The sequence below is a fragment of the Canis lupus genome, chromosome 26 (genome assembly GCF_011100685.1).
Source record: "Canis lupus familiaris isolate Mischka breed German Shepherd chromosome 26, alternate assembly UU_Cfam_GSD_1.0, whole genome shotgun sequence".
Classification (NCBI taxonomy): domain Eukaryota; kingdom Metazoa; phylum Chordata; class Mammalia; order Carnivora; family Canidae; genus Canis; species Canis lupus.
Genome location: NC_049247.1, coordinates 19,848,197 through 19,866,552, shown reverse-complemented (window position 1 = coordinate 19,866,552; position 18,356 = coordinate 19,848,197). Strand labels below are relative to the sequence as shown.

At 38.8% G+C, this 18,356-nt stretch overlaps 1 protein-coding gene across 7 annotated transcripts in view; it reads right to left on the bottom strand.

The window, feature by feature from the left end:
- GRK3 (G protein-coupled receptor kinase 3) overlaps positions 1–18,356 on the bottom strand; it is a 132,332-nt gene that overhangs the window by 55,588 nt on the left and 58,388 nt on the right. For all 7 annotated transcript variants that reach the window (XR_005379327.1, XR_005379328.1, XM_038575486.1 and 4 more), the window contains exons 3-6: positions 16,696–16,769; positions 6,226–6,327; positions 3,534–3,608; positions 2,434–2,495 (exon numbers count right to left, since the gene is read on the bottom strand). Coding sequence is in view for 5 of the 7 variants with exons in the window: in XM_038575486.1 (XP_038431414.1) it covers positions 2,434–2,495; positions 3,534–3,608; positions 6,226–6,327; positions 16,696–16,769 (313 nt within the window). In the remaining 2 variants the exon portion in view is untranslated. The remainder of the gene's footprint in view (positions 1–2,433; positions 2,496–3,533; positions 3,609–6,225; positions 6,328–16,695; positions 16,770–18,356) is intronic.

Here is an 18,356-nt window from a genome sequence, read left to right as displayed (position 1 = left end):
CAGACTGGCTGGGGAGGAGAGAAGAGTTCTGCTGACCAAGAGAAGAGTCTAGAGAACTAAATCCCAACACATATCCACTCTCAGAAGAACAGCGTCTCCCCAGAAAAGGACACTTTCAAATACACAGTTTGCCCACGAAATATGGGTTTTCTGTAGCAAGTTCTCTAGGAAGTACAGATGGCCCCAGGGTGTCCTGGCTCAGTCACGTGTCCATGGAGGTCCCCTTGATCAATACCTAATTACCAGGATGCACACTTTTTGACAGAAGAGGGACTGGGGCTGAGAACAGAGGAGAACCTGGGCAACAGAGGGCTCCTGACAGCCAGCGCCCTTGCAGAGGATGGAATGTTAGAGGTTACCGATACAGAAATGCCAGGGGTGCAGTAGGGTAGGGTAGAGGAAGCATTTTTAACCCCGGCCCATGACTTGAGCTTTAGATTGCTGGGCAATTGAAGTTCACTGCCTGACAGAGGCTACCAAACCTCATCCAGGAGAAGGAAAGCCTCCTTCCCAGATTCAGTGTGGCCTGGAACTTATCAGCCCTGTGTCTCTGCTGGCCTCAGGTGAAGGCAGAGATGAGCCCTGGCATAGCTGAAGATTTCCCCTTTATGATCAGACTGAGAAATCATCTTCCCTGTGAGGCCGGCAGTGAGTGTGGCCAGTCCTGATGAGGCTCTAATACAAGGTTCTATTTAGGGAATGTCCATGCTTTTCAAAACCCAAACTTGAAACTCGGTCTCACAGTAGAGTTTTTAAGTTCTCATTTGAAAATGTATTAACACGAAAAGAACTCGAAATGGATAAAAATGGAAGACATCTGCTTTGAAAATAATTTACATAACATGGTTAATGACTTCAGAAAATCCAGTGTACCTACTTGTCTAAAACACAAACAGCTTGGATTTCTTGTGGTAATAAGAGCAAAAAGTTCACCCAGTGGGACAAAATGAATCGCGGGCTGACCTGGTGGCCCATCAGCAAAGAAAGAGCTACAAGACCTCCTCCCCAATTTTAATTCCCATCCTCATTTCTCCCCTCTTCTCCAACGATTGCACAGAAGCTCGACTAACCCAAGAGCTGGGAAAGGTCAGATTTTTGAGCTAATAGTACCGGAGACAGTGTAAGCCAGACCCCACTAAGATGCAGCCAGCCTACCCCCTCAGCGTGAGCCACTGCTTTCCCGCACAGTCTCTGCTGCTACTCAGAAAAGGGTAATAATCATTTGTATGCATATTAGTTTCCCAAAGTACTAATTCTACTCCAGGATAAAATTATCTCTTGAACTCTTGTGGCATCACAACACAACTTTTTTTTTTTTCTTTTTTAATTACTTTAGTTCTGCGAATATGTGGAGGAAAAGAAGCTGCAGAGAAGCAATATTTGTTCTTCCAGGGCAATTAGGGAACAGCTGTGGGCTGTTCCAGCACCGAGCCATGATCATCATGGTGATTGTCTAGAAATTAGCCGAGTTTGTGGAGAAGAGCACAGTCAGTGTGAAAGCACATTCTGTTTAAGAGAGTCCCAGTTCCAGCGGCACATTATCTCAGAGGAATACTCAAAACCTCAATGAAATGACTGCTGGGTGCCAGAAAGGCATATGAGCTGGCCACTTTTATGGGCATCACTGAACATTTTCAGGGTTTTGTATGACAAACATACACATATAGTTTGAGTGGCTCAAGGAACGTATTTATTAGGGATATTAATAATATATGTGACCACAGACATCTCCCTAGACCCTCAAATTAAATTACATAAAGAATCAAGTGCAGGCTTGTCCCACCTTGGGGGGATAGGATCTCCAAGTGCAAACAAATGAATCAGATAGGTCACAGAACCATGCGTGCATTAGCACGCATATCTTAAGGTGTCCCAATAAGATACTTTAAATATTGTGGTTTCATAGTCTATTTAAACTTTAGAGCATTTTGAAGCTAAAGAGCTACAGGTTCAAAGAGACATCAATGTATAAAATCCTTAAAAAAAAAAGATATACAAATCCTAATTAATAATGTAAAGTACTGAGGTGACAGTCTAATGCAAAGCCTGGCACATGGTACATGCTTGGTAAGTACTTCGAATGATTAAATTGATACCCATTTTAAGGATAGTGCTCTTTGGTAAAATGAGGTACAGCTATAATACGAGATTTTACATATGTATATATACCAACATTTTTTTAAAAGATTTTATTTATTTACTCATGAGAAACGCAGAGAGAGAGAAGCAAAGACACAGGCAGAGGGAGAAGCAGGCTCCATGCAGGGAGCCCGATGTAGAACTCGATCCCAGGACTCCAGGATTACACCCTGGGCCGAAGGCAGGCGCTAAACCGCTGAGCCACCCGGGCTTCCCATACTAACATTTTAGTATAATGTTACATATCAAGTATAACTCAAAAAAAATGTTATATATATATATGAAGTTTCATACCTTTCCATAAATTTTTGGAAAATGTTGCCTCGAAGGCTTTCACAAATTTCTTCTATGTAGGGCTGGAAGGGATGGAAAAGAAATCACACACTGCATAAACAGAAACGTAGAACACATACTGACAAGACTCAGACAAGCTGCAGCTCCCACTCTTACACTTGCTCTTTTTGGCATTTGTCCAGTTTTTAGTAACAGATTCATCACCGTGGTTATTTCTTTAATAGTTATCTACAGCTCAACTGCATAGTCTATGAAGGTATGGACAGGTCTGATCTGTTTGCCACTGCATCTCTACTGCCTAACATGGTTCCTGGAAAGTCACAGCCACTTCCCAAGTGCCCAGTTTTCCAGGCATGTGACCCATGCAGTTCCACAGGTTTCACATTCAGAAGAGCACAGAGCTTGGTTTAGTGTCCCTGCTGTCGCCATTTGAAATTCTTAATTTCTGAACAAAGGGCCCCATGTTTTTCATGCTGTGCTGGGCCCTGGAAGTTACATAGCATATTCTATAAATGACTAAAAGTGTTGATAATCAGCACTGATATTGAGTTCTAAAGACTAAAAGCTAATGGATCCATGGGGTAATCTATTCCTTAGATTAGCTATTTTACTTATTAACTTTCTACCTCTTAGACTCATAGAGCTAAAGGTAACAATAGGAAAGAATTAATCCCTCTCCTCATTTTGCACAGGAGGCTGCGGCACTGTAGGCAGGTGCTTTCCCAAGGTCTCTGAGGAAATTCACAACTAGACCAGGATGAAGGGCTCCTGACTCACTTGTGCAGTGTGCATCCCTTTATGGAAAACAGTCTAAACAGTCTTGCATGAGTCTGAATGATGCAGGCCCACTTACACATTGATTTTTCATATATAATACTATAAATGTATTTTCCTTATAATTTTCTTAATATTTTTTAACTATGTGATAATTGAATGTTCATGTTATTGGTAAGGCTTCCAGTCAACAGGAGGCTATTAGTAAAGTTTGGAGGTAGAAGCCAAAAGTTGTATATGGATTTTTGATTGCATGGGGGTCAGCATCCCAATCCCTGTGTTGTTCAAGGGTCAACTGTATTTATTTTGAAATAATTTTGTCTTACCTGGAAAAGAGTTGATGTCACTTGTTTCTTGGATAGGTGACTTTGTACATGTTCTACGGCTTGCTTTGAGAATGGCTTTTCAAAAAATAATCAAAAAGTTATTTTTTTCCACAAATATAAAACGTAATAAACCTCTATATGTTATACAATACCACAACACATAATTTAACACAACTACTAAGCAGGAGCCTATGATAATTATATTGACATGCATTCTTTAAAAATCAGTTGGGTATCTATGGGCAATCCAAACAGATGCTTGTTTCTCTGAGCTTCAGAAGTTCTTAGATACCATATCAAGAAGGATGATGAGCACGGGGGCACCTGATGGGCATACCTAATCCCACAAGAGTTTAAGACTATCATGATTTTTTAAAAAAAGTATAGAGAATCTCATTATCACCTTATTAAATGTATACATCCCTTAATTAGTTAATGTAAAAATTGGAAACGTAAAATTAGAAATGTAAAATTTCCACTGTATAAGAGAAAACAGGGGAGCCTGGGTGGTTCAGCCAGTTAAGAGTCTGCCTTCGGCTCAGGTCACAATCTTGGGATTCTGGGATTAAGCCCTGCATCAGGCTTCCTGTTCAGCGGAGTGTCTGCTCCTCCCTCTCCCTCCCCCTGCTCATGCTTGCAAGTTTGCGCTCTCAAATAAATAAATAAATAAATAAATAAATAAATAAATAAAATATTTAAAAGAAAAAAAGAAAAGAAAAGAAAACAAATGCATGAAAATCCGTTTAAGAATTTAGGATGCCTGGCTGGCTCAACGGTTGGGCACCTGCTTTCGGCTCAGATCATGATCCCGGGGTCAAGAATCGAGTCCCGCATCGGGCTCCCTGTGAGAAGCCTGCTTCTCCCTCTGCCTATGTCTCTGCCTCTCTCTCTCAGTCTGTGTCTCTCATGAATAAATAAATAAATCTAGAAAGAAAGAAAGAAAGAAAGAAAGAAAGAAAGAAAGAAAGAAAGAAGGAGGCAACGAAGGAAGGAAGGCAGATGAAGGGGACGGTAAGACAGAGCCTTCCGTAACTAGTAAGGGACCTTCCCAGGGAAGGGATCTACAACGTTCACCGTCCCTTACAAGCGCGCCAGCACTCCCCCCCCGACCACAGGCGCCACGCCCGCCACTGCCCCGAAAGCCCAGCCCCATAAATCTCCCCCCCCCTCCCTTTCCTTTCCTTTCCTTTCCTTTCCTTTCCTTTCTCCCTTTCTCCCTTTCTCCCTTTCTCCCTTTCTCCCTTTCTCCCTTCTCCCTTTTCTCCCTTTCTCCCTTTCTCCCTTTCTCCCTTTCTCCCTTTCTCCCTTTCTCCCTTTCTCCCTTTCTCCCGAGGGAGAAAGGGAGAAAGGGAGAAAGGGAGAAAGAAAGAAAGAAAATCCATTTAAGAATTAAAAGCCAGGGTGGTGAAGGCTGTAAAGAAAAGCCTTGCTGTGACCAGAGCAGAGGGGAACTTGCTCTAAAAAAATAGAGCTTACACCAGCAAGAACTACACATACTATTCTTCCTCCAAACTTCAAATTATGTCTTCTTTGATAATGCACCATAAGAAGAAAAGTTTAAAATGCCCATCATACTGCTAAATACCCTCTAAATTTGCTGAGCTACGTGAAAACTAAGTTTCAGTGGCATCTTCACGGAACATCTGGCATTTTCCAAGGTTCAACCATTCTCCAGCAAGGTAGCAAGGCACAGAGCATCAACCATCTGCTACAAGTTAGGTGAGAACAACAAAGAAATATATGGCACAAGTGGTGCCACCAGCTACAGTTATTCAAATGTCAGTAAGAACTGTGAATGACACAGTAACTATAGAAGCACTAAAATAAATCATTATCATGGCCAGTGCTGTCCTCTTCAACTTCCTGCAGTGACAGCAATGCTGTGTATCTGTGCTGTCCAATACCAGAGCCACCAGCCACATGCAGCTATCGAGCACTTGAAATGTGGCTCATGAGGAGCTGAGGAGTTAAGTTTTTAACTCCATTGGATTTCAATTAATTTAAATTTATATTTAAATAGCCCCTGGGGCTAGTGGCTCCTGTATTGGACCCACAGGCCAAAACTGTGAGGCCACTCCTTCAGAAAGCTCTCTCAGAGATATTACATGGTAAATTTTTATTATCTAATTATTCCACTCACTCCTGGTAGAATAATTTCTTAGGAACCTAGTTTATCCTAATGACTGAATGGATTATTTATCTGATTTACAGGGGGAAGAAATATTTCCACCACTATTTAACTATTAATAAAATTAACATAATAATTATAATCTTCCTCATTAATCCAAAGAAACTATTTAAGATTTATATCGATCAATATTTGATTAGCCTAATTATTTAAAGTACAGCCAAATTAACAATAATAAACTTTAATTTCCTTTAGAAAGCCTGGAATTGAGACTGTCCTTTTTTTTTTCTGTTGATTTGCATGAGCTATCAATTTTTTTTCTTTCTTTCTTTTTTTTTTTTTGCCATGAAAGAATCCACTTTTGGAAATAAGCTTGGAGTAGATGGAGCAACAACTTTGTGTCAGCATTACCAGGAAACAAATGACAGAAGAGAAGACATGGGTCATGTCCTGGGGGGGAGTATTGCTCGATATTTAAACTTCTGCCTCCTACTTTACTTTCTGGAAACACTGCGAGCTGTCCTCTATCCAAACTAAAGGCAGAGAACAAAAAGAAATACTCACGTGTGAACAAGACAGCAGCTCCTTCATGATGTAGGTGTCGTAAATTTGCCGGCTTCTGCAAAGGCGATCTTCCTCGTTCTCTAGCTTCTCGTATTCTTTTATCTAGATTTTTCAAAGTTACCATGGTTAGGTATATCTTCCCAGAAAACTCACTTTATTAAAAGATATTACTCGCCCGGGTAAAAACCACTTCCACAGGAGATTAAGCAAATTGCTGAACCGGCTACTCTACAGGAAACTACTTCTAATGTTGGAATAATGAAGTTGGGATAATTTAAATGCAACTTGAAACATACAAATGGGTTTTTTCCTATGATGAAACTCGTCACTTAAATTTAGAAGGACAATATTAGGAAACAAATACTGCCATGGTTACAATTATCTTACAATATACCAGCTAGAGGCCATTCATCCTTGCCAACTCCCCTCTCCGGAGCAAAAACCATTTAAATCTGGCTGTAATTCAGTTTCTAAGACTTATCATGGGGATCGTTCTCATTCAACTACAACATTACAAAACAAAAGAAAAAATAGTCAAAATAGTCAAAATTCCAGCAAGGATCCCTTTAAAAAATCAACTGAATATTTTAGAAAGGCATTAACCCATAGATGAAAAGCACTGTTTTTTGTTTTTTGTTTTTTTCAGGTTGGAGCCTCAGCTGCACAATAAAGTATTAATAAATAGGTTACTTCAAACAGATATTTTGCTAACTTATTAGGAAAGTCAATCAGAACAGTGTTAAGACAGCCAAATAATAAAAATCATGCTTTAGAAATACTTGCTTTATGTAGAACTAGCCCCAATCCCTCTAATCTGGTAATAGAAGCTGCTAGATCAGAGTGTTTCTTTTATTTATTTACTACAGAAATACTTTTAATCCAAAAGACAAGAGAATGAGGGCACAAATGAAATATGGAGTTAGCAGGAAGACTGCATCAAAGATCTTCAATAAAATGACACCTCTTTAAACAAATGACTTACTTTTGGGAACAAAGTTTTCAACAGATAGGCAGTTGTTTACATTGACTTTCATAATATCTGAGTGTTCTTTATTCTGGGATGATAGAATAGAAATGAAAGTTGCCTTTTTGCAATAAGGCTGGGATAGTTCTGAAATCAAAACCTGTAAATCCTATAAGAATTACTGATAAAGAAGGGGCATAGTCGGCAGGGAACTGGGTGTGTGAAATACTGAGGGCCCAGGTGAAAGCCAGCTGGCTCACACATGGAGAAATTACTGGGGCCATATTGTTACAATAAGATTCACAAGTCTGTGACAGCCAGGGCTTAGAAGGGAGTCTTGGAAGAGGCAATAAAGTCTGCCATGAAGGCAGGCCGACTGGAGTAGGTTATACTCCATCCAACCAGAAAAGACTTTTCTACGGAAGCAGCAATCCAGCAGTGTTGGCATTACCAAAAAGATCCAGGGTTCACCACCCTGAGTTAATTGAGAAGAACAAATCTAAAGAGTTCAAATACCATGCCAGACACAAATGTGGTACTGGGAGGCAACAAAAGCCAAACACCAAAATCTGAAGTAGAGTCAGAAAATAAACAGAGGATCTGGTTTGGTTAATTTTTTTTTTGTTGTTTTAATTTTATGTAGTCCAGGGGCGCCTGGGTGGCTCAGTCCATTAAGTGTCTGCCTTTGGCTCAGGTCATGATCTCAGGGTCCTGGGATGGAGCCCTACGTCAGGTTCCCTGCTCAGCAAAGAGTCTGCTTCTCTCTCCCCCTCTTCTTCTCCCCCCTTCTCTGTGCTCTTTCTCTCTCTCAAATAAGAAAAGAAAATCTCTAAAAAAAAAAAAAAAAAAATGGGGGGCAGGTCCAAAGGTCAATACAGAATTCTGGGATAAAACAGGTAGACTGTTAGTAAATGAAAGGAAACATTTCTGCCTAAACACTAAACAAAGTCAAGAAATAATAAGCCTTCATGGAATTATTATCCTTGAAAGCAAATGTAATGCAACATAAGGCTGTGTTCCAGGGCACCTAGAAAGCAAGTTGACACCTGTTTAAACAAATGCTGATAGTATGGAAGTTTTCCATAAACTGTAATAATCCAATGCCATGGAACATTTTGGTTTCTTGGGCAAAAGATACTCTGAACCACAATACGAGCTTTATTAAGAGATCTGTGCCTCATAAACTCCAAAGTGAACAACAGAAAAGGAACTCTTAGTAGGCAAAGGAAAAGCCTAAAGTGTCTGAGTATCTGTGACTGTAATTCAAAATTCACTTCCTATTATCAGGAAGACCACTAATTAAAGAACACGCAGTCAACTATCAATTGGCTCTAGATGGGATGATCTTATTGTAGCTTGTGCATGAAAAATGCCCCCTCTAATTTAGGCAGTTAGGTTGACCAGGTAACCTGAGCAAGTAGCAGCCCAAGCTCAAGGTGAAAAGTCTCCCCCTGAACAGAAAAGAAGTATCATCATCAAGGTTGAGCATGCACTGGCCATGCAGTGCCTTTCTGCTTGGGTGGTTACAAAGCTCACAGCTGAACATGTAGCCTGAATAAGCAGAACCCTAAGAGCAAGCACTTTTGGTCCACAGCTATCATATCTCACTTTCTCACTACCATTTTAGGAAGAGGGCCTTGTGAAGCCACTAATGGCCTCTGCTTGCCCAATCAAGGGTCTCTCTTTTGTCTGTAGCTCCACTGACTCTGCAGCAAGCATTCAGCTCAGCTGTCCTTCCCACCTTCTTGGCAGCTTTGTTTTTCTGACTTGTGTGATCTACACTCTCCAGAGGCTTGCCACACTGGCCTCACTTCCTCAGTCTCCCTTGGTAGTTCTTCCTCCTCTGTTGGACTTCTAAATTCTGATGTGCCTCAGAGCATGGTGCCAGAGTACCCCTTTTTCACCTGCTGTATTACTATAAGGTAAAAATTTTCAGTCCCACAGGTTAAAATATCAATTACATTCTGATGTCTAAGTCAGGATCCCTAGTACTCGCTTCTTCCTCTGAGCTCCAGATTCTAAATATCTAACCACCCATTTGGCATTTCCATATCCTCTCTACCCCAGCCAAGCATGCTCTTTCCCTAGTCTTCTTTATCACAAACATGAGTAAAACCATCCTCCCAATTGCTTAAGCCAAAGAAGAAATAATCATCTTTGATTCCTGCTCTTTTGCTCACACTCCTGCTTCTACTGCCTCCTACATCCAATTAATCAATCATATTGGTTTTACATTCAAAATATGTCATAAACCCAGGCTCTGCTTTAGGTAATAGCCAAATAACTGCTAAGGGACCAATTATCCTGAGAAAACAACTGTAAATACTGGACATATATAAGACCCAACTACACTGAGCACAAGCCGGAGTGACCAAAAGTATAGATACGTAATGGGGAAGGGGCATCGAACAAAAGCCAGAAAGTAAGAGAGGATATTCCTGAAAATAAATAGCCAGAGAGTCAGATCCAAAATTCTGTATATACATTCTGTCAACATCTCTGTTGGACCCCATAATGACATGCAAGCCTTGGCAGATCCAAAGCATTTCAGCTAAAGCTAAAAGAACTGAGTGAGATTCAGCTGCTATTCACTGTATAAGAAGACAGAGTTTTTGAAATCTAGTAAGATGAGTTAACTGCTAAAACAAAAAATCAATACCCTTTGAAGAAGTATACAGAGTTTAGAGTATCTATTAATAGATCAATCCCAATGTACAAGATACAATCTAAAATTATTCTACATATCAAGAAACAGGAAAATGTGGCCCACGTGCAAGAGAAAACACCATAAATGAAGACCATTCCAACCAAGATGACGCTGATGGATGCAGCTATTAGAACTATATTCAAAGACATAACAAGAGATATGCATGTAATGAATAAAAAGATAGGAAATAGCAGCAGAAACATATTAACTATGAGAAAAACCAAATGGAAATTTTATAACTAAAACATACATCTGAAATAAAAAATTCAATGGGTGGACATAATAGCAAAGTAGAGATGCCAAAAGAGACAATGAATTTAAAGACAGATCCATAAAAATTACCCTATCTGAAGAACAGAAAAGTGTGTGTGTGTATATATATATATATATATATATATATATATATATATATATATTTGGGTGAAAAAATTGAACAGAGCATCAGTAATATTTGGCATTATATTCAAAAATCAAACACACATGTAACTGGAGTCCCAGAAAGGGAAAGAGACTGAGGTAGAAAAATGCTTAAGGATAATGGCTCAAATTTCACTAGATTTGGTGAATGATACGAATTTACAGATTTCAGGAAGTCAGCAAACCCCACAAAGGATAAACATAGTATCTAAAATTATTCCACTAAAATACAGACATTATCAGAAATGGGTGAGGGGTGGTGAGCAAGACACTTTTATATTTGTCTCAAAGAAAAAGACTTTATATATGAAAACACTGGTTGAAAGTAGAAAGGAAAAGATTTATCATGAAAACAATAAGCAAAAAGAGACTAAACAGCTCTAATAATATCCAGTGAAGTCATTTTCAAGACAAAGACTATGACAAGCAATGAAGAGGGACATTTTACATGAAGAGACATAACAATCATAAATGCATATGAATGTAATAACACACTTCAAATACATTTTTTAAATGACAAGATAAAGAACAGACAATTCTACAATCTCAGCAACTTATAGAACAAGTAGACCTAATCAGTAAAGACGTGGAAGATCACATCAATCCCCTGAATCTAATTGATATTTAGAGAATATTCACTTCACACCTCCCATCTTAAATTCTGCATGGGCTCTAGAATAAAATCTGAATTTGTTACTCTGGCCCCCAACCCTGTCTCCCTCCTCAACCTGATCTTATCTCACACATCCCAATTCTCTCATCCACGAAGAACATACTATTTTGGTCTTCTTTCAGTTCCTCAAACATGCCCAATTCTTTCCCACCAGGTTAAGGGCTATGTCTTAGCCACAGTTAGCCTAAAATGCTCTCTCTCCTCACTCTGTTCCCATCTTCAAAAGACTAGCCTCCTTATCAATCAAATCTGCTTCCATACTTGCTCTTCAGAGAGTCAATTTTTGACCCATCAATCAGAAGTGGCCCCCAAAGTCATAATGCATCACACTGAGTTTTGAGTCTGTTTTGAGTCATTGCATAGCAGTTACTACTTCTTCATACATTTCCTGTTATTTATTACTTTTTATCATCTGTTTCTCTCAACCAGAATAGAAGCTCAAAGAGAACAAGGACTTTGTCTTGTTCATCCAAGCAATGTCAGGCACAGGTGTTTGATATATATTGGTTGAATGAATGAAGAAGATCCTAAGTAATAACTTTGCCTCTGATCTTATATTTGTTCTCTGTTTTCCATGACTTATTTCTAAATCTAGGTATGTATACATATTTTTATGAGCTGCCTCCAAATCTAAATGGAACAAGGAAGTGGAACCAACACACTGAGCAGTAACTATGTGTCTGTCACCGTTCTGGTGTGCTGCTTTCACACACACACACAAGCTTGAGAGACAGGCACTGCTATCACCCTCATTCTTAGTGAAGGACACTCAGGTAGATAGGCTAGAAATTGCTTGCCCGAGTTTATGTAGTTAGTAATTAGAGAAGTCCAAATCCAAACCCAGGCAGGCTAAATTTATAGCTGGCACTCTCAACCACTAAGTTACAGCCTCCATCTACCTCAGCAGCATACTATAGATAAGGTTTAGAAAGCAACTGTCCATCCAGCATCCAATCTGAGCCTCACAATTAGCCTTTGAAGTAGCAGGGGATGATTAGTAACTTCATTTTGTAGATGAGGTTAACTGAAGCTCAAGTATGAAGTCCCCCTACTGTGCGCTCCTCAAGTATAGGGACAGCACACTGTTCACATTTATAAACTCCAAGTCTGAAAGATAGATGCTTCAGAGATGGCTCACCCACTGCCCTAACGTCCTACAGCAAATAAGAGGCATGGCTGCACCTGGAGCTTAGCTAGGCCATGTGTCTGTGAGTCAAATACAGATGAAGATAAATAACAATTTTGCACACAGAAGCAGCAGGCATAGGTTAAGTGTTACAGAGTGTTACAGACAACAAATTGTGTGGGAATCAAAGGCGCAAGCAATCGTGGAAGACTGGGCTAGCTAGCTGTTCAGAGAGACTTATTAGTGAATATACAAGAAAATATATTTTATATAAAATTATAATTATATATATTACACACAAAAGAAGCTAGGCTTTCCACAGGCCAAGAAGGCAAAGCAGCATTTGAGGTTGGAAGGAAGGACATAAGAAAAGAAATAGAACAGGCTCAGCAGTTAGTGGCAGTTCTATGTATGAGAAGGTGGTGAAAGAAAGGTAAGTAATGACTAATATAAAGATCTGTGAATGTCAGAATAAGCTATTAGGCCTTTAACACACTGGAAATGGGTAACCACTAAGTCTGGGGATCCAGGAAAGTGGAAATTAAACATATAAAATATGCATTTCAAGACAACTGACAAAGAAGTTTTCTAGGGATTGGGGTCATACAACAACCACCAGAAATAATCAGACTGATAAAACCAAGGACAAAGAGAAGAATTATTGATAACCGCAATGCTTAAAGGCTGTACTAATTTAGAAAACTGTATTTGAAGCCCCAAGACTGAACGGTACCTTCAATAAAAGAATACAGAGCAAGTTGCAAGGGAGCTTTGGAGCATTATCCTTCAAGGGGATAATCTGATAAGCTAGGTCCATGGTGTGCCAAACTAGAAGACAGGTGTGAAGAGCTGGGAGCAAGCCAACCAAGAGAAACTCTAATGTTTAAAGTTCAAATGGAAACACACCAGCAGTATTCACTGCCATACTGGCAAGAAGGGCTTAAGAAGTAACCCAAGTAGATTGCCCATCTGTTTCAACCTTACAAAAGTTATCTGTTAAAGATTTCTCTGTATTTGACAAGGCAACTTAGTACTTGCTGAAACTGAAGAGTTGTAAAGCTTTTAAGAGCAGAGAAAGAAATTTCTTTTGACAGATCAAGCTGTGATACTCATCTAGACTACAATTCAGACTGAAATAATAAAATGAGTAAAATCTTTTTGCATTTGGCTTACTTTTTTTACATGATGCTAAATGTACATAATAATTTGATCATTCTCCCTGGAAATACATTAATACAGTTTTAAAAATATAGAAAATATCGTTTTCAAGTATATCAATAATCCCAAAAGAAAAGAATATTCCTCCAATTTTCAAGCATATACAAAGATTACTAATATCAGTCCTAATTATGCTCCAATTTCTTTGAACCATTTAAATGCTTTAGGATAAGGATACATTGTGCTAATAATGGCATGTCGTTTCTTAAATATATTTTAAATTGAAATTTTTTCTAATTTCTGTTCTAATTTCTTCTTTGACTCATAAATTACTTACAAGTATATTTATTTCCAAGCAGTTAAGGATTTCTTAGTAAACTCTGTTATTGAGTTTAATTCTATTGTGATCAGAAAACAATTTTGATCTTGAAATCTGCAGGAACTTTCTATAGGGCCTGGCAAATAATTTTCTTTTGGTAAATCTTCCACTTTAATGAAAACATATTCTATTTTTGTTGGGTGTAGCATTCTATATATGTCCATTAGGTCAAGTTTACTCATAATTTTATTAAGATTTTTATATCATTACTAATTTTTTATCTGTCTGTTCTATAAACTCTTGAAGAGTGTTAATGTCTCCCACTAAGAATGCAGAGTTGTCTTATTTTAGCTGTCAATTTTGGCTTTATATATTTTGAAGTTACATTATTTGTTACATATAAGTTTAAGATTGTGATCCTGACCCTGTTATCACTACAAAATAATCTCTATCTCCAAGTAGCATTTACCAGATACTTGATCTGATATTAGTGTTGCTATACCAGCTTTGCTTCAGTTGGTGTTTGTACTTGTATATCCTCTGGCATCCTTTCATTTAAAGTATGTTCCTTGTAAGCAGTAGACAATAGAGTTTTGGTGATTTATTCAGGCAGGCAATTTTAGACTTTTACTTGGGAGTATTTAGTCCATTTCCATTAAATGTAATTACTTATATAGATGGATTTATAGCTGCCATCTTATTCTTTGTTTTCAATTTGACCCACCTATTTTATGTCCTCCTTTTATTCCTTTTTTAAATTAATCCAATTTTGTTTTATTCCATTTTCCCTCTTTTAACTTGTTAGATATACACATTTTAAGAGTTGCCTTAGAGATACAATATGCATCCATACCGGATTAAAAAGTCAATGCAAATGATTACTTTTACCATCCAGCCCCACTAATAATCCTAGGATCTTAAAACACTTTACCTTCTTCAAACCCCTCTTGCCTCTTGTACTATCATACATTTTAGTTTTATATACATTTTAAAATCTAAAAACACTGTTTTGCATGGTCAACATTCATTCGTATTTTACATACACATCACCCTTTATGATGACCTCACTCCTTCCTGCATTTCCATCTGGGAGTATTGTTCTTCTGCCTAAAGTATCTCTTCTTAGTATTTCTTATAATGCAGGTCCATGACTGACAAAATTCCCTCAGTTTTTCTCTGAAAATATCTTTATTCCACCTACATTTTAAAGGAAATTTTTGCTAGAAATGGAATTCTAGGTTAGCAGAGGTTTTTGGATTTTATTTTTTTTATTACTTAGATGGCCACCTTACTGTCTTTTTTGTTGTTGTAGTTGCTATTGTTTTTGTTTTAATCATTTCTTTTAAGATGTGATAGTCATATTATTTGTTACTCCTTTAAAAGCAATGTGTCCTTTTCTATCCTCTAGTTGCTTTGAAGATGTTTCCTTTGTCATAAGTTTCCACCGTGTTATCTTGATGTGCAAAGACAGGTTTCCTTTGCAGCCATTCTGCTTGGGGTTTTCTAAGTTCTCTGAATCTGTAGCAGCTGCCTTTCAGCATTTTATAAAATGCTTAGTATTATCTCTTCAAATATTGTTTCTGCCCTATTCTCTCTCTTCACCTTCTGGGTTTCCAATACTACATGTGTTAGATCTTTTAACCACATGTCTTTAATACCCTTATCTATTTCTTTTTACATTCTTTCTTTTCTGTGTTTTAGCATGAAATTATCTACTGACCTGCCTCCCTAATAATTAATCCTATCTTATGCTGTAACCAATCTGCTATTGACTCTAGTCATTAGATTCTAATTTCAAATATTATACTTGATGTTCTACAATATCCATTTGGTTCTTTATGATAAATTGGACTGAAATTCACTATTCCTCCATCTACTTTATCTTCTGCTCTATCATCTTAAACATATTATTTATGGTTATTTTTAAGTACCTGTCAGCTAACTTAAATATCAGACTCATGCAGGTCTCTTTCTATTACCTTATGAGACATATGATCTTGTATCTTAGATGCCTCCCCCCTTTTTACTGTATGCTATACATTTTAGGGTGTCTTTATATTATTTTCCACCTAACAAAAAAGGACAGAGGCCACCCTTGTACTCTGCTATACAGGTGGAGAGAGGGCTGATCACCAGTACAGGACAGGATTGGGCTGGGTCTCCATTTTTGTAGGATTCAGTCTGCCTCTGGTTTGCCCCTGTTCTTAAGGCATAGCTCCCCATGGAATTCAATTAGAAGTCTTTGTCAACATTAGACTCAGTTCTGCCTGCAAGAAGTTTTCAGAACAGCTCTTTGGCCTCCTTGACATAATTCTTGAGAAGACTAATCACATGTTCGGGGCCCCTCCAGTTTCATTTGTTTTTTATTCTAGTCCCAGAAACCTTTCTGGCTTTTCTGTCTCTCAGAAGCAGCCTTCTAGCTAGGGCCAGACCTGGACTCTTCTCTGCTTATGACACCTAGAAATCGGTAGCTGCCCCAGGTGAGACGTAGTTACAGATCTTCAGGGTCAATCGACTGTTCCCTAGGGTTTTCATCTCTTGCCCATTCTGTTTTCAGATTCCTGCCACCACAGGTCCACATTTCAATACATCAGCATAAGGCTGTGGGAGATTTCAGTGAGGCGCCCGTCTCTTCAGCTGTCTTTCGAACGTCTTACTGGGGAAACCAGCTGTGGGTCTGAAGCTCCCCTTTCCCACCCACGTCTCCACAATTTGTCACTCCAGCCACATGTAACCAGAAAACTTTGCTAGTTTCTCTTTCACTCAGTAGAGACCCTCTGCCTCAGCTTACTTCTCTGAAATCAGCAAGCTTCTGCAGAAAATCAAGCAGTTGCTGATCCTCAGTGCCCCTCTAAGTGATAATCCCTCCTCTGGAATTTTAATCCAACTATTCCTCAGTGCTTGCAGAGCACTTCAGAGCCCTTGAAAATATGATTTTTACAGATGTTGTCAGTCTATAATCAACTACATATTATACCTTATGCTACTAATTACAGTCAATGAATTTCTACATATTTATAAGATATTTAGTTGTCTTGATGTTTTCCAAATTACAGTCTACATATGCTTTTAAAATAAAAGCATCAGTAAAACAGTCACTTCTTACCTCTTCATAAAACTTCACCTGAGGTACAGCTTCATTAATTTCATTCAAACAAAAATCTTTAAATAGCAAGAAACCTAAAGGAAAAAAATAAAAAATTTCAGGGTGGGCAATAAATTGAAATATTACTCTACAGGGTGTTTTCAAAGTAATATGTTTATATTTCAACCTCTTCCTCCCCTACCTTCAAAAATAATAATGATTTGAGGGCACCTGGGTGGCTCAGTCAATTAAGCGTCCAACTTGATTTTGGCTCAGATCAAGATGTCAGGGTTGTGAGATCATGCCTCACTTCCGGCTCTGCATGGAGCATGGAACCAGCTTAAGATTCTCTCCCTTCTTTTCCCTCTGTCCCTCATCCCTCCTCCCTCCCTCTCAAAAATTAATAATAATAACAACAAAGATTTCAAAGGGCTAAGTATACCCTAGAAGGAAATATTCCACATAAGGTAAGAGTACCACATACATGCCTCCTTACTTTGAGTTCCTTCTCTACTGGTAACCCCCCCCCATAACCCGCTTTTAAAAACTACATGATAAGCAGTGCCAGTAGTCACCACTCCTTAGAGCCACTGGTCACTACAGTAAACAGAAGAGTTACCAAAGAAATAAGAGATATGGGTAGTGTGAAAGTGCTGGAAAGAGTCATCATAAAGCTAATACATACTATGCCCACATAAACAGGACTAAATTCCCTAAAAACAAACAAACAAAAACCAGAAGGACTTTCCTGACCTTCCCAGCTTTTCCTCTTACCACTTACTACATCAAAGTCCCCACCAAATACCTTGTGCCAGAGCAGATTACCTACTCCAGATCATTCTCTACTCCTTCACAGCACCATGCCTCACCTTTAATCAATCAGCACCTTCTACCTGGAATACCACCTCCACTGCACAGTGCCTGGTACACAGGAGGAGTTCCATAGGTGTTTGTTGAACAAATGCTTGGTTACATAACCCTTCCAATAAGGCTCTGTCAAAGTACTTAGCACACTCCAATTAATTATTTGATTGATAAGTTACCACCCCACCGTCACATGTGCAAACCAATCACCTAGCTTAAAGGCCTAGCACACAGTCAAGCCTAAACGAATGAATTTCACTGAGACAAGCTGATAAGCAGACTGAGAGTAAAGATCATAAAAAGTCACAAAATGAAAAAGTCAAAACAATGAAAGCACTGCTGGAAGAAACAGAGGTCACAGAAGGGAACTGAAGGAAAGACACACAAGTTTGAGAGGTCGGGAGAAGGCAGACTGGAATTCCCCAGGTAGGAGGGAGGAGGCAAAAGAAGCAGCATTGACAGGTTCTAACTGAGGTTAGCCAAAGAATCATGTAACTTGAACCTGTTATTCCTCCAAAAATCCCCATCCATAGTTCCAGGAAGATGACCTCTGAAAATGGTAAATATTCACTGAGTGGAGCCAGAAGAAAGTATTCGGACTATTTAGTCAAATAGACAAGGCCAGACTGACTCAGGCCAGGTGCAGCCTGGCAGCAGGGATATGGCCACACTCATCTCATCTCAAGGAACGGGACAGACTGACACTCCACTTGAAGCAAGCAGGAAATTCAAGACGCAGACAAACAGAAAGAGCTGAAAATGCAAATCTCTACCTATTTGCACGTTAGTATTTTTGTCTTAAATAAGAGACATGGGTT